At 58.5% G+C, this 15,164-nt stretch overlaps 2 protein-coding genes across 2 annotated transcripts; one reads left to right on the plus strand and one right to left on the minus strand.

Annotated features, from left to right (window-relative positions):
* Window positions 1–14: 14 nt before the first annotated feature.
* On the minus strand, window positions 15–1,265 carry OST4 (oligosaccharyltransferase complex subunit 4, non-catalytic). The gene is made up of 3 exons (XM_037146702.2): window positions 1,157–1,265; window positions 915–1,052; window positions 15–261 (listed from the first exon to the last, which is right to left on the minus strand). Exon 2 carries the CDS (start codon window positions 1,049–1,051, stop codon window positions 938–940), a length of 114 nt encoding a protein of 37 aa, XP_037002597.1. The 5' UTR covers window position 1,052; window positions 1,157–1,265; the 3' UTR covers window positions 15–261; window positions 915–937.
* A 5,765-nt stretch (window positions 1,266–7,030) lies between these two features.
* EMILIN1 (elastin microfibril interfacer 1) lies at window positions 7,031–14,863 on the plus strand. The gene is made up of 8 exons (XM_037146692.2): window positions 7,031–7,636; window positions 8,546–8,671; window positions 9,142–9,362; window positions 10,471–12,444; window positions 12,811–12,927; window positions 13,387–13,404; window positions 13,563–13,700; window positions 14,114–14,863. Exons 1-8 carry the CDS (start codon window positions 7,467–7,469, stop codon window positions 14,449–14,451), a joined length of 3,102 nt encoding a protein of 1,033 aa, XP_037002587.2. The 5' UTR covers window positions 7,031–7,466; the 3' UTR covers window positions 14,452–14,863.
* Window positions 14,864–15,164: the final 301 nt, after the last annotated feature.

Here is a 15,164-nt window from a genome sequence, read left to right on the forward strand (position 1 = left end):
CAACAGCACAAGACTTTGGGACCACAAAAAAATCTATATTTTTATATCGGGGGGAGGGAGTAGAAAAGAAAGCCCCTATACTGGGCCCTACTCAGTGGCAGCTTCTTGTTCCATAGGGTTAAGGAAGACTTTGAGGAAATAAAAGTTGTTTGGAAAAATCCAGGTGTAGTTGCTTTGCATGTTGTGATGGGTAGAAGGGATGAAGTGAAGTGTGAAGGCCCCTCACACCCTCCATCTTGCCTCAGACTATTTCCTGGAACCCTAGAAAAGAGGGGGAAAGACCGGAGGTAAGGAAAAAACTGCAGCTCTCCCCTGGGAGTTCCTTCAGGAATCAACTCCCACGCAGCCTCTCCCCACTTTACATTCTGACCAACACTTAAGGTCTGTTTCCAAGCCCTTCAGCCACCCCCCAACCCCCTGCCCTCTGCTCTGTGATTTGGGTCTACAGTCGCCGATTCCTAATCAGTGCCTCTTGCCCCAGAACATGGAACAAAGAATCTGTGTCTTTACAATCCCTCACACACAAAAATATCTGCCTAAATATAAGTCTAAATAACCTTGGAAAAGTGAGGACTATTTAAGAGCTCAAATCCTCATTCATGAATGGCATCCTCAGTTCCTTTATTCCTATCGGTGTCAGTGCCTCTTTGTACTCATACCCCGTGGGCATCTGGGGACCACTGAAGTTAGGAATTAGGGAACCCACCCCCATTCTAGGGGAACAATTTTAGGGCGAGGGACAGGGCACTGCAAAGCACCCCCTTCTCTGTGTGGATAAAGGGGCCCAGTTCTGGACTGTAGCATGCGTGGCCCAACACTTCATGATTTGAAGTTTCGATCCTTGCAGGCCCCGGCACGGCCTCGCCACTACATTCTCCAGGGGCTGGGCACCACAGCGTAACCCGGAAGGTTACCTGGGGCGGAGAAAGCGCCACTTTCATTCTTGCTTCTTGGGATTGTTGACGGCCACGTAATGATAGAGAACGACAAGCAGGAAGAGCGACACGCCCAGCATGTTGGCGAAAATGGCGAGCTGCACGTCTGTAATCATCCTGCAGAGAAAAGGACGGGCTGAGACTCCAACCAGGACCCGTCCTCACCTCCCTGGCTCAGCCACCACCAACTGGGCCGTGGGCAGCGCTTGCGTGCCTCTCACCTGGCCACCAGGGCTTGGTTCTGACGCGGTCTGCGCACTAGCTCCAGGTAGTAAACCAGAACCGGAAGTCTGTTGCACCAGCTCAGCCCCGGGCCAGGCACTTCCGCCGTGTGGCTCCGAGTGATAGGTCTCTCTAGCCCTGCCCATCTCGCCTGCTCCCCGCTGCGCTCTTGCAGGGGGCGGGGTCTTGGGTGGGCTGTGCAAGGCAGCACGCGTCAGGGCGTAAGACACAGCTGGTTGCAGCTGGCCGCAGCTGACGCAGCCGGCGATGTGGTTAATAGCGCTGTGACCGCCTCCCCGGAGAGGAGGGGTGCGCTAGGGGGAGGGTGCAGCAGCAGGCTCGGCCAGAGGCCTGGCCCGACCTTAGACTCTGACCCCGCTTCCTGCCCTGACCGCCCCCCGCCCCCCCCCCCCCCCCCCCGCGATGCTGTCCACCCTTCTCTTCCCGGCCCGGCCCAACCAGGTGCTTCCTTTGGGCTCTGCTCTCAGGGTCCCCTCCCTGCAGCGGGGAGAGGGATGAGAGGCGGTGCAGAATGGAGATAGGGCTGGGGCAACTGGGTGCTCTTCTTAGTCAGTCTTTCTGCTCCACATCCAAGAAGGTGACCGATCCTGCCTGTGATCTAACCGGCGCCTCTTTACCCTGCCCCCTCCTCACCACCCCGCCCCCAGAGGTAGGCGTTGGAAATAGGGCGGACCCTCCTGAAATCTAAACCCAAACCTTGGGACTTTGGCCAAGTGGGAAATCACCCCCCGGATGTTAGGGAGGGGAGAGAGGAGAAAGGGTCGTGGGTTCGGATCAGAATGGGTCATGGAGGAGAAAGAAGAGAGATGACTGGGTAGATGTCCGAGGGTTTCTGGTGAGGAGAGAGGCGCTCTGCGGCTCTACAACCCTCTGCCTAGCCAGAAACTGCTCCCCCTCACTCCTTGCTCTCCCTCAGTTTAGCCATAAAAGGGAACAGCACTGAGCCAGGCTGGGGCCGGGGGCCAGGGGCCGGGGGCTGAGCTGGGCTGTTCCTCTGGAGCTGTCAGGGTAATGGAAGCCAGTTGCTTTGCGGCAGAGGGGGGCCAGGGCTCAGGGGACGCTTCTGCTTCTTGGAGCCAAAGAAAACTACAGGAGCTGCTATAGGGCTGGAACAGCTGGATCAGGGGCCCAGCGTGCCGCCTGTATGTACAGTGAGCTAGAGTACACTAGCCCAGAGTGGCCCTCCATGGCCTGAGACCATCAACCATTTGTCCTCCGTGCTCCAGCCCAGTGACTCCTAAGCTCAGTCTCTGCCTTCAGCAGCCTGTAGTTCCCCTGGCCACCCCCACTCACCTCCAGCCTCTACCCAGTATTTCCCATAAGTTTCCTTTTTAAATCCCAAGCCCAGGTCTCCTCCACATAACCTTGAAACCCCAGAATGTACTTCCTCAGGTGTCCCTCAGCGAACAGTCTGTTCGAAGCTCTGTTCCAGGAGAGTGAGGGTCTAGGTCTTACAGGATTACACACATTATGCTTTGTGTCTCCTGGAAATCTGAAGCAGATTCAAGTGCAACCAGATTCGACCTACTGTTGGAACAGAACTAGACCCTGGAAAGCAGACTCTGGACTGCCAATGACATGAGGCGCTTCAGGTTTTCAAGGCTGTCCTGAAACCAGCTGAGCCAGGTCTCTAGCTTCCTAGACTGTGAAAGCTGAGGGTGCCTTGAGGATCATTTTATAAAGAAGGAAACTGAGGCTCAGAGGTAATTGATTTGACTGAGGTTCTACAACTGGTTAGGGACACGGTCACCTGACTCTGTTCCATGCTGCATGTCAGACTGGGGACTCAGTAGCTTATCCTGGGCCGGGGACAAGAGGAAAAGGATTTATTTTAGAATTGTCCAGAAAGGCCCTTCACCTCCCAGAACTACCAGTGCCTAGGTCAGTGAGATTTTATCAACCTTAAATGGGTCATTTGGCCCAGTGGCTGGAGGAACTGAAATAAAAAATGATCTCTAGAACCAGACCAGACTAAACTAAGAACTAACAAAGCTTGAAAAACGCTTGGTGAAAGAGTACGTGAGAAATGAGACAGGTGCAGCCTGTCTGAAGGGGTTACTGTGTGATTAGTGTGACATTTTCAAGCAAAAGACAAGTTCAGAATTAGAGTCAGGAGAGAAAAAGCAACAAGACCCTAGAAAAGGAGGCTGGCCGCTGAGTCCAGAGCGGCACCTAAAGGACTGTGCATGAAAGAGGGATGGGAGGAAAAGGAAATTATGCATTTGACGAGAGTAGCCCTGTGCTCAGGAGTCCCCACAAGCTTGGATTCCCATCTGGGTTTGCATGACCCAAGACCCAGTTTGTACTTCCCTTTTTTTCCTTCCCAATATTCAGTCTTCTGACAGACGATGTTAGACATAAAATGTTCCCTACTTCTGGTGTTCCCTGGTCGTCCTGGCCCTGGGCACGTGAGCTCCCTGCTCGGACTGATGGTTGACTGAATGGAGTTAGTTTCTAGTATAGCCATCGGCACTAGAGCCCTTGGAGAGCCTATAAAATACGTATTGTCCTAGTGCCCCATGGATGTAGTCTATTTTGATCTCAGGAATTCTCTGGAATCCAATTGCTTTGGAAAGTGTGGCTGTCTGCCAATACCACCACTGTGGCTACCACACTGCATTCTCTCTAACCTCAGTCTCCACTGCACCCGGTTTGCCCGATACCCCGGGGCCTCCCCAGCGAACCCAGGGCCACCGATTTATCTGAGATTTCACAGAAGTGCATGTCAGTCTCTAGGTCTTGGCCCCTCATTATAGGACTAAAGGATGTGCGACCTACTCAATCGTGGCTCAAAGCCAACATTTCTGACTTGACACACTTAAAATACAACAGATTTTTATTTTTAAGGATTTTATTTATTTACTTTTAGAGAGGGGAAGGGAGGGAGGAAGGGAGGCAGAGAAACATCAATGTGTGGTTGCCTCTTGCATGCCCCCCAGGGGCACATGGGTTGTACACTGGGAATCGGACAGTGACCCTTTGGTTTGCAGCCCGGCGTTCAATCCAACTGAACCAGGGCACGCTATAACAGATTTTTAAACTTAAGGTGTCCGACAAAGGAATGGGTGACAACTGGGCAGTGGCAAAATGGCTGGGATGACTCCTCAGGTTGCCAGAGGCCCCCCGAAGGGAGAGAAGAGGGAAGAGCAGAAAAAGAAAGCCCACCGCAATAGCCAGGGCAGCCTGTGGGGAAGCGGCTGGCTGCCGGCCAGGGCCAGGGCCTAGCACTGATGCTGAAAGCTGAGCTTTCCACTGGCAGCAACTTCGAAATCAGGGTCTCCTAGAACCACATCCTCCAAGTCTCCCTGTGTGCTGATCGGCGCCCCTCTAAGGGGCAGCCACAGACTTTCGTTCCTGTTGGTGCCAGCGCTCACTCTCCCCATCCTGTCTGTTCATTACACCCTGCCTGCCCTCAGGACACCATTCCGGGCCACAGAACCTCAGAGGCAGATCATTCACAGTCCCGTTGAAGACTTGGTGGCATCCTCTCATGGCTTTCTAGTATCGCCCTGCAAACGGTTCCCAGAGCCAAGATCCCCATTTCTAATCATATCCTGGACATTTATTTCCACTGAGATGTGTTCATCTCACCTTGAATTCAGTACAGGCACACCTTGGAGATACTGCAGGTTCAGTTCCAAACCACAGTAATAAAGTGAATATCGCGGTAAAGCAAGCTGTAATCTTTTTGCTGGCGGAGGAAGTAAATTTGTTAAAATTTATGAGATTTTCAGTTGGTAAAAAAAAGGCAACATCTGTGAAGCATAGTAAAGTGAGATGCCTGTAGGTTTCAAATCAGGTCATCTTTCTTTCTCCAAACCTGCTCCTCTTCTCAGCTTACCCACCCTGGCTAGAACTCTGGAATCTTCTCTGCTGTCTCCCTTCATCCGGTCCCTCATTACCAGGCAGTCACCAAGCCTTCTCTCTCAGGTTTGCATTGCTTTGCAATGTCTAATTTGAAAGGGGCCTTAGACAACAGACCCCCAATGGGATCACGGGACCTGCTCAAAGCGATCAAACTACTCCGAGGGGGCACTGGGACCGGCATCCTCTTTCTGTGTGTGCACTGACCCCAACGCAGAACCGTGTAAACCGTGTAGCCAGTCACCCGAGGCTCGCCCTGGTTCCACAGTCACCTTCTCTGACTTCCTGTGCCACTCTTGACACAAATTAAGAGCTAACGTATGCTGAGCACTTCCCACATGCCAGACACTGTTCTAAACGTGTTACACGTATTCACTTAATCCTCACAGACCTCAGAAGGAGGGTGCTGTTGCTATTCCCACGATACAGATGAGGAAACTGAGGCAGACCACTTTTCACAGCCGGAAACCTCTCCCCTCTGTTCTTCACTCTTTTCCTCCAACACTCTTCAGGTTCTGCATCTTCCAATAGATCTTCTCCGCCTCCACCAGCAGCCAGCTGCCTTTCCCTTCCTCTTCCCCGGACGGCCACAGGCATCTGTCTGGCCCCCTGGGCGCTCGGTCTGTCCTGCCTTGTGTCGGTTCTCTGTTCGGGGGCTTGTGTCCCATTCCCCATTACTGAGTCTGATACAGGCATGCCTTTGCCCTGGGCACCTCCGCCAGAGCTCAGCACCCAGCACTCTCTTCTGGCACTTCCACAAGGCTCTCTCGGGGCCCCACCCCCCGGGGGGACCTAGTCCCCGAGCACAACACGGAGGGCCAGCTGTTGAAGAGGGGCCATCTGAGGAAGAAGGGCCGGCTGACAGATTCCCACATCTCAGGAGGCGCTGTGGGGCCAGGGTGAGAGTTGAGTCTGACTAGAGCCTGGCCTGCTGCACAGGCTCCCAGACCGGCCTCAGGCTAGGGAGTGACTTCCTCTGCGGTATAGATAGGGCCTAACCCGCACCAGAACCGTCTGGGTCCATATTCCTTTGGCCTTTTAGGAATGACAGACACTCTCTTTCTCTCTCTCCTTCCCCCTCCCCGCCACCCCCTGGCGTGGTGGCTCAGCAGGGCACACACCTAGGTTGCAAGTTTGACCCCCAGCTGGTCAGGGTGTCGGGGCACCTATGGGAGGCTGCCAATTGATGTTTCTCTCTCACATTGTTTCTCTCTCTTTCCCTTCCCCTCTCTCTAAAAAAAATAAACATATCTTTGGGTGAGGATTAAAAACAAAAAAAAGAATGACTCTTCTCTTGCGCGTGTTCTCTCCATACTTGACAGAAGGTTGCTACCCCATTTCCAGACTCCTTCCTTCCTCTCTGGCTTCTCTGAATGTCCTGCCAACCTCAGTCGTCCTTCTTCTTCTTCTCCCTGGCACAGTACCCTCTCCTATTCCCTTTTTTTTCTCCCAAGTCACTGACCTAGGTGTTTAGAGTCTAATCTCAGCCCTGCTCTTGACTGCTGTGTTACCTCGGACAAGTTACTTTCCCTCTCTGGACCTCAAGTTTTCACATCTATAAAAGGAGAGAGCTGGACTGGATGGAGAGTGATGTCCTGCCGTGTCTTCCCCTCTTCCCTCCCCCTCGGGCCCCTCTCCCAGGTCTTCCCTCCCAGGGGAGCCCTGCCCCAGCCCCAGGAGAGCTGCGGCTCCAGCTCCTGTTCCCTGCCTAAGCCGCCAGCCCTGGGCCTCCTCCCCGGCCCTGGCCCCGACTCCACTCCATGTGGCCCGTCTGAGAGGCTGGCCCCAAGCCCGGAGGCAACTCCACATTTCTGTTTTTCCTTTTTTTCCCTCTCTTTCCCGGAGTTAACAAGAAGCAGATGTGGCGCAGGATGGTTGGAGAGGTGGGGGGAGGAAGGGGGAGGCTGGACCGCCAGCCAGACAGGGGGGAAGGGAGGGGAGTGAGCAAGAGAGGGAGGCAGGAGGCCAGGGCCCGCCCCGCACAGCCACTCTTGCGCCTCTGAGCAGCCACAGGGGTAAAGTCCTGTCAACCCCAGGATCCGGTCACTGGGGAAAAGGGATAAGGAGACCAGAAAAGGGCCAGCTGGGGCGACTTGGAGGGGGCCCAGGAAGCGGCATCTGAGAGGGGCAGGGACCAGGCGCAGGAGGCTGGGGGCGCAGAGAACAAACTCCCCTCAGAGGTGGAGAAGAGGAGAGCGGAAGGAACCGAGGGAGGGACAGAAGGGAGCCTAAGGAGGAAAGAGGAGGGGAGAGGGGTCAGGCCGGCAGGCCACGGAGGAGGCGTGTGGCTGGGGGCTGCCGGCAGGAAGCAGGGGACAGGACCCGACCCTCGACCCCTGGAGCAGCGGGCATCCCAGCTCCAGGCAGAGGCGCGGGCGGTCAGGCGGGATGAGCCTCTGAGGGCCACCGTGGAGCGTCCCCACCATGGCCCCCAGGACCCTCTGGAGCTGCTACCTCTGTTGCCTACTGACCACAGCCGTGGGGGCGGCTAGCTACCCTCCCCGGGGTTATAGCCTCTACACAGGAAACAGTGGGGCTCTCAGCCCTGGGGCGCCCCAGGCCCAGGGCGCCCGTCGGCCTGCCAGCCGCCACAGGTAAGTGTGTGGCTGAAGGTAAATGGGAGGGTGGGTCAGAAGATGGGTATGGGGGCCCCACTTTGGCTACCTCCCCAAAGCAGGGAAGAGGAGGAGAGGAAGCCCATCCATCAGACGGCCCTCACACGCCCACCTCCCCGCCGGGTGCTTCCAGGGCCCCCTGAATAGATAGGTACCCTTGTCTAACCTCAGGGGAATTGGCTCCCACATCCTCCCCGTGGGACCTGCAGTTACGTGCCCATGGAGACTACCCTGAAGGGCACGGGCCCGGCCTCCCTGCCAGCTGAGTACCAGCCTGGGCTCCTCCGGTGGAACTTCCATCCCTTTTCAGGGCTTCCTTGGCCCGGCCAGTCACCCATGATTCTGACACTGCTTTTGCCCTGCTCCGTCTGGTTCTCCAGCCGGACGCTGATCGGAGGCCAGCACGAATGGGCCTGAGAGTGCAGACCTGCAAACTCCCCTGGGGGGCAGAGCCCATCAATGGCTTATTCTCTGCTTACCCCTGAGCTGGACCCCCGCCTGCCCGGTCCTCCCCCCCGAGGGGAGGGTGGAAGCCGGCATCCAGGAAATCACCGGAGGGCCACGCCAAGCTGGAGACTGAGACAGAAAAGGGACATGAATGAATGGGTGCACTCAGAGGCTCCCCAGGACCCACTCCCCAGCCATGAGGATCAACTGCTCCTAGTGTGGTTTTCCGTTTTGTGCCTCCTGTCCTGTCTTGAAAAGTCTTTATCGACTCCGGCAGCACAGGAAGGCGTGGGGGGAGCTGCCGTTGCCAGAGCCCCACTCCCACCGGCTCCCAGGGGTCCTTCATCCTTTGACCCTCCCGCGGCCCCTCTGGGAGCCCCAGAGCCCTCCTCTGGGAGGGGATGTCTCTGGCTCGTGGGCCTAGGTGGGTTGTGCCTGCAGGAACTGGTGCGCCTACGTGGTGACTCGGACAGTGAGCTGCATCCTTGAGGATGGAGTGGAGACCTTCGTCAAGCCTGACTACCAGCCCTGCGGCTGGGGCCAGCCCCAGTGCACCCACAGCATCACGTGAGCCCCCACACTGGGGAGTGGGCGCTGGGTGGGGACTGGGCCGGGGTAGCAGGGGGGCAGCCAACTCAGGGAATTTGTACAAGGCAGGTAGCAAGGGTCAGGGCCAGGGGCTTCAGTCAGAGCCACTTAGAGGAGATGCCAAGGCGGCGGTGGAAGGACACCGAGGGCACACCTCACCAGACCACCCCGCCAGCCCCGGAATGCCTTCTCTAGGCCGAGTCATCTCAGGGAGGGGGGTTCAAGGCTCCAGCACAGGACACAGGATGGGGGGTGGCTGGGGACAGGAATTTGGCCCTTGGCTAGCAAGCTGACAGCTGTCAGCTGAGCTAGACCACATGCTGAATGGTGAGGGGGACCCGGCCTGAGGGACAGACCTTGCCCACCGCAGTGGCCCACCTCTGTGGGCAGGGGCCACGGTCAGTGACAGTACAGTGAGGAGCAAAGAACCCTCCCTCCGCCTCTCCCAGGTACCGCAACTTCCTCCGTCCTCGCTACCGCGTCGCCTACAAAACCGTGACGGACATGGAGTGGAGGTGCTGTCAGGGGTACGGGGGTGACGACTGTGCCGAGAGTCCTGGCCCCGCACTGGGCCCTGCCCCGGCCACACCACGCCCCCGCCCCCAGCCAGGCCGCCCCAACCTCTCTGGCTCCAGTGCCGGCAGCCACCTGAGTGGGCTAGGGGGGGAAGGTGAGTGTGGGACCCCTGGGGAAAGAAGCGGGAGACAGCGTGGGTTGGGAATTGTGGGGCGGGGCTGCTGGGGAAATCCCAATGTTCCAAGTCAGGAAAGAGGGGACAGAAAAGAGTTAATGCGACCCCTCAGATTCCCTGTCTGTGTGTGTGCGCGCGCGTTCGCATGTTTGTGCATGTGTGTGCGTGTGTGCACACCAGACAGAGGGAGAAAAATGAGCCATAGAGAGTGAATGTGCTCACGCACACACGCACGCCCACGTGTGGCCAAGATACTTCCCAGGAGGGAGCAGCTGCGGGAAGAAGGGGGAATTCCTTCCTTCGGAAGCTTGGTCCAAGGGGCCAGACAGTTGAGACTACAACTCCTAGCATGCACTGCAACTGACTACAGGTCCCAGGCCCCTTGGTGGCCTCTGGAGACCACAGGTCCCAGAATGCAGCGGTCCCTGTTGCCTTCCCACTTGTGCTGGGCACTGCGGATGTGCTGTGTCTGCCTGCCAGTGAGAGAGCCGTGTTGTAATTATGAAAACAGGAACTTCTGGCTGATTCTTCCCCATCACAGGCTTACCGCAGAGCCTCACTGTCCCCTGGCGTTGTGTGGGGGTGCTGCACAGGGACAGCCACCGTCCTGCAGCCCGCAGTGCCATCCCACATTCCCATTTCACTTGCCCTGAGGGAGCGACATAGTGTCATACCTATTTCATAGATGAGGAAACAGTCTCCATAAAGTTAAAGGCCCTCTGGGCAGTGACAAGGATATAGGCTTGGTGGTCAGACGGATGACCTGGGTTTGAACCTTGGCCACTTATTTAACTTGTAATCCATGGCCCAGGTATTTAAGCTCTCCAGTCCTCTGCTTCCTGATCTACAAAATGGGAAGAGCTAATGGTAGCTGTCCATTGAAGCTGTTGTAAGGTGCAAAGACTTGGCCCAGAGGCATTCAGCGAATGAGTTTTCTTCTGCTTTTTCTTGCCCAAATCTTTGGGCAAGAAAAGGGGCAGCTGAATCAGCTAGGACCTCTGACATGGCAGCTAGGGAGCTGGAGTAGGAGGTGGGCACCGAGCACTGAGGTCTGGCCCCTCTGCCTTATGTCCTCCCTCTCTGCCAGGTCCTGGGGAGTCAAAGAAAGTGCAGCAGCTGGAGGAGCAGGTACAGAGCCTCACCAAGGAGCTGCAGGGCCTTCGGGATGTCCTGCAGGGACTGAGTGGGCGCCTGGCGGAAGATGTCCAGAAGGCTGTGGAGACAGCTTTTAATGGGAGGCAGCAGCCAGCAGATGCAGCTGCCCGCCCTGGTGTGCATGAAACCCTCACCGAGATCCAGCAGCAGCTACAGCTCCTGGATAAGCGTGTCTCCACCCATGACCAGGAGCTGGGCCATCTCAACAACCATCACGGTGGTGGTGGTGGTGGCGGTGGCGGCGGCGGCGGCGGCGGCGGCAGTGGTGGTGGTGGCGGTGGCGGGGGCAGAGCCCTGGACCCAGCCCCAGCCTCCCCCGGCCACAGTGAGGAGCTGCTGCGGGAGCTAGAGCGGCGGCTGCAGGACTCCTGCTCTGTGTGCCTGGCTGGACTGGATGGCTTCCGCCGGCAGCAGCAGGAGGACCGGGAGCGGCTGCGTGGACTGGAGAAGTTACTGGCCTCTGTGGAGGAGCGGCAGCGGCAGCTTGCCAGGCAGGCCGTGGGCCACAGGCCCCCTCAGGAATGCTGCCCTCCGGAGCTGGGCGGGCGACTGGCAGAGCTGGAGCGGAGGCTGGAGGTCGTGGCCAGTTCAGTGAAAGTGCTCAGTGGGCAGAGAGGCGCCGAGCTGGAAGGTGCAGAGGGGCACGGAGGCCATCCCCCAGGCTACACCAACTTGGCATCCCGCCTCTCCCACCTGGAGGACCGATTCAACTCTACCCTGGGTCCCTCACAGGAGCAGCTGGAGGGCTGGCCTGGGCGTCCTGGGGGACTGAGTCACTGGCTTCCTGCTGCCAGGGGCCGGCTAGAGAAGCTGGAGGGGCTGCTGGCCAATGTGAGCGGGGATCTAGGTGGCAGGCTGGACCTGCTGGAAGAGCAGGTGGCGGGGTCTGTGCAGGCATGTGGGCAACTCTGCTCTGGAGCCTTGGGGGAGAAGGACTCCCAGGTCAGTGAGACCCTCAGTGCCTTGGAGCGTAGGGTGCTCGACAGTGAGGGGCAGCTGCGGCTGGTGATCTCAGGCCTGCACAAGGTGGGAGCAGCTGGGGAGGCCCGGCAGGGCACGCTGGAGGGACTGCAAGGGGTCGTAGGCCAGCTCCAGGGTCGTGCCGATACTCAGGATGAGACAGCTGCAGAGTTCGCACTTCAGCTGAACCTCACAGCTGCACGGCTGGGCCAACTGGAGGGTCTGCTGCAGGCCCGTGGGGATGAGGGCTGCGGGGCCTGCGGTGGTGTCCAAGAGGAACTGGGCCGCCTTCGGGATGGGGTGGAGCGCTGCTCCTGCCCCCTGCTACCTCCACGGGGCCCTGGGGCTGGCCCAGGTGTTGGGGGGCCAAGCCGTGGGCCCCTGGATGGCTTCAGCGTATTTGGGGGCAGCTCTGGCTCAGCCCTACAGGCCCTGCAAGGAGAGCTTTCCGAAGTTATCCTCACCTTCAGCTCCCTGAATGACTCACTGCACGAGCTCCAGACCACTGTGGAGGGCCAGGGCGCTGATCTGGCAGACCTGGGAGCCACCAAGGACCGCATCATCTCTGAGATTAACAGGTTGCAGCAGGAGGCCACAGAACATGTTATGGAAAGTGAGGAGCGCTTCCGAGGCCTGGAGGAGGGACAGGCACGAGCTGGCCAGTGCCCCAGCCTAGAGGGGCGATTGGGCCGTCTCGAGGGAGTCTGTGAGCGGCTGGACACGGTGGCTGGGGGACTGCAGGGTCTACGCGAGGGCCTTTCCAAACATGTGGCTGGGCTCTGGGCCGGGCTACGGGAAACCAACAGCACCAGCCAGACACAGGCAGCCCTGCTGGAGAAACTGCTGGGGGGGCAGGCGGGCCTGGGAAGGCGACTTGGTGCCCTGAACAGCTCAATGCTGCTCCTGGAGGACCGGCTTCACCAGCTCAGCCTGAGGGACCTCACTGGTGAGGGGGCAGGAGGAGGCCTGGGGTGGTCGTGGGGGGGACCCCTTTCACATCCTTTCTCCCTCTGTCACAACAGCCCAGCCTTAATCTCATCTACTTTTGCCTTGCTCGGCCCGGCATGAAATGCAGACCCACCACTGTGCCGGGGTTGGTCTGTTGACAAGAGATGATCCAAGGCCTCAGCTGCCCGCCCCCCTGCTGGTGGCTCAGACCTGGCTGGGGGTGGAGGTGGGGCACTGCTCAGCCCACCAGGTATCCTGCATGGGCAGCGAGGGGTCCCATCTACCTGTCTGTGGAGTCCTTTACCTCTTTGTCCTTTGGAAACTCCTTTTCTGGCTTTTCTTCAACAGACTTTTGTCACTGTAGGTCCTGCAGGTGAGGCGGGGCCCCCAGGGCCTCCTGGAGTACAGGGACCCCCAGGCCCTGCTGGACCTCCAGGACTGCCAGGCAAGGATGGACAAAAGGGGCCTACTGGGCCACCAGGTATGTGGGCTGAGATCCTTGCCACAGCCAAGGTTACCACCTCTCAGGGCAGCCCCAGGTTTGACATTCCCCTCTGAACTTGACAGGGAAGGAGGGAAAGAGGCAAGAACTGGGGGGTCCTAGATGGCTGACAGTGATTAGGAAAGTGACTAGGAGCCGGACAGTTGCTGGGATGGTTGCTGTGTTGGCTAGTTGGATATGGCGGCCTCACTGCTGAGCTGAAGACCAAGGTTGAGCCCACAAGCATTGGGTCAGGTGTGAAAGGGTGAGGGCTAAGTGCACAGGCCCAGCAGTTAAGTAGCCTGGACCTGTTCCTCCTTCTCTTGACACCCCCATTCCTGCCTTGGAGCCTGTGCAGCGAGCACCTGGCAGAGCTGCTGGACAGACTCGGCAGATGTTTGCTCAGTGACTTAGATAGACCTGCTCTACATCTCACTGCTCCCTTTCCTCCTCCCACAGGTCCCCAAGGTGAACAGGGTAAGTTCCCATTTGATGCTGGAGGAGGGGAACTAACTGAACCAGGGGTGGAGGATGGAAGGCCTCGGGCAGCCCTGGGGTAGAGACTCTGGAGGGGAAGGGGGCTGGGCAGCTCTGCAATGAGCATCTGCTCTGACACCCATCCTATCCTCGCCCAGGAGTGGAGGGGGCCCCAGCAGCGTCTGTGCCCCGGGTGGCTTTTTCAGCTGCCCTGAGCTTGCCCCGGTCTGAACCAGGCACAGTGCCCTTTGACAGAGTCCTGCTCAATGACGGGGACTACTACGATCCGGAGACCGGTGAGCACCTGGGGGACGGGGGCAGAGAGCCGGCGGGGAAGCTGCGCAGTGGCATGTTCTCATTCTTGCCCGTTTAGGCAAGGCGAATCTCTTCACGCTCTGATTTGGGGAGAACGCTGTTCTTTCCTGCATTTATTCATTCTCACCACAGCTTGGGGAGATGTCATTCCTTCAACAGCTCTTTACTGGGGGCCTGCTCCTGCCCAGGCCCTGTTTTGAGCACTGGGGGCGGCGCAGGGGGCGGGGATGCTGTAATGAACAAAATGCCCACGTGCCCTGCCTTCGTGGAGCTTACCTCTCATCGAAGAGAAGTGAAAAGACCCAGCAGGTCGCTCCTAGTCCAGGGGTTCTGGGTCTGGAAGCCTTCCCAGCCCCTGCTACCTGTCTCTTTTGACTGCCATCCTTGTCCCCAGGCATATTCACCGCCCCACTGGCCGGACGCTACTTGCTGAGCGCAGTGCTGACTGGGTACCGGCATGAGAAAGTAGAGGCTGTTCTGTCCCGCTCCAACCTGGGCGTGGCCCGCATAGACTCCGGTGGATACGAGCCTGAGGGCCTGGAGAATAAGCCGGTGGCCGAGAGCCAGCCCAGCCCGGGCGCCCTGGGCGTCTTCAGCCTCATCCTGCCGCTGCAGGCTGGCGACACTGTCTGCATCGACCTGGTCATGGGGCAGCTGGCGCATTCAGAGGAGCCGCTCACCATCTTCAGCGGAGCCCTGCTCTACGGGGACCTGGAGCTAGAACAGGCGTAGGCAGGGGGCAGGTCGACCGGCCTGAAGTGTCTCTGCCAGCCAAAGAGCCATCGGGGGCGGCGGGCTCCCGCCCGGGCCTGGGCACCGGCCCGGCACTCCAGCCCTCGGCGTGTCGCAGTCTCCAGACCCGCGGCGGCAAAGGCACCCAGCGCAGCCTCCTCCCCACTCCCCGGGAACGGAGTGCGTCAGGTTGGGGTCTCCGGAGTCCCCTCGTCCAGACTTTCGGCCTGACTGGACCCGGACTGCGGAGGAGCAGATCCTGGTAGCCTAGAAGCCCCCCACGACTGGCTTCTAGGCCGACTTCCTGGGTTCCAGGGGTCTCCCGAGGGTGCTCGGGCTCCCACCGCCATACTAAACTATTCAGGAATAAAGACACTTGGTTTTTATAAAAAAGAACAAAACAAAACACACCGTCTGCTTTAGTATGTTCGGGGGTACACAGGAGTAAAAAGGGGCAGAATAGGGAAGCCCCAGGTTCCAAATAGACCGGCGTCCTCCACTTCGTGCCGCGTAGCACGGCTGCCAGGTGCGTCGGCGGTTCAGAGCCCCACTGGGACCCTCTTCCGGGTCACACGAGTTCCGCCGTTGTCCACCAGGGGGCGCGGAGCGCTGTCTCTGGTCACGTGACCACCACTCACCTAGGTACTCCCGCCTCTGGCTGGGACTGGCTGTGGCTGGGCTGTGCCTGGGGGCAGGCCAGCTGCAAAGCTTCG

Source organism: Artibeus jamaicensis, unplaced genomic scaffold (genome assembly GCF_021234435.1).
Source record: "Artibeus jamaicensis isolate MK-2021 breed Jamaican fruit bat unplaced genomic scaffold, CSHL_Jam_final contig_465, whole genome shotgun sequence".
Lineage (NCBI taxonomy): Eukaryota > Metazoa > Chordata > Mammalia > Chiroptera > Phyllostomidae > Artibeus > Artibeus jamaicensis.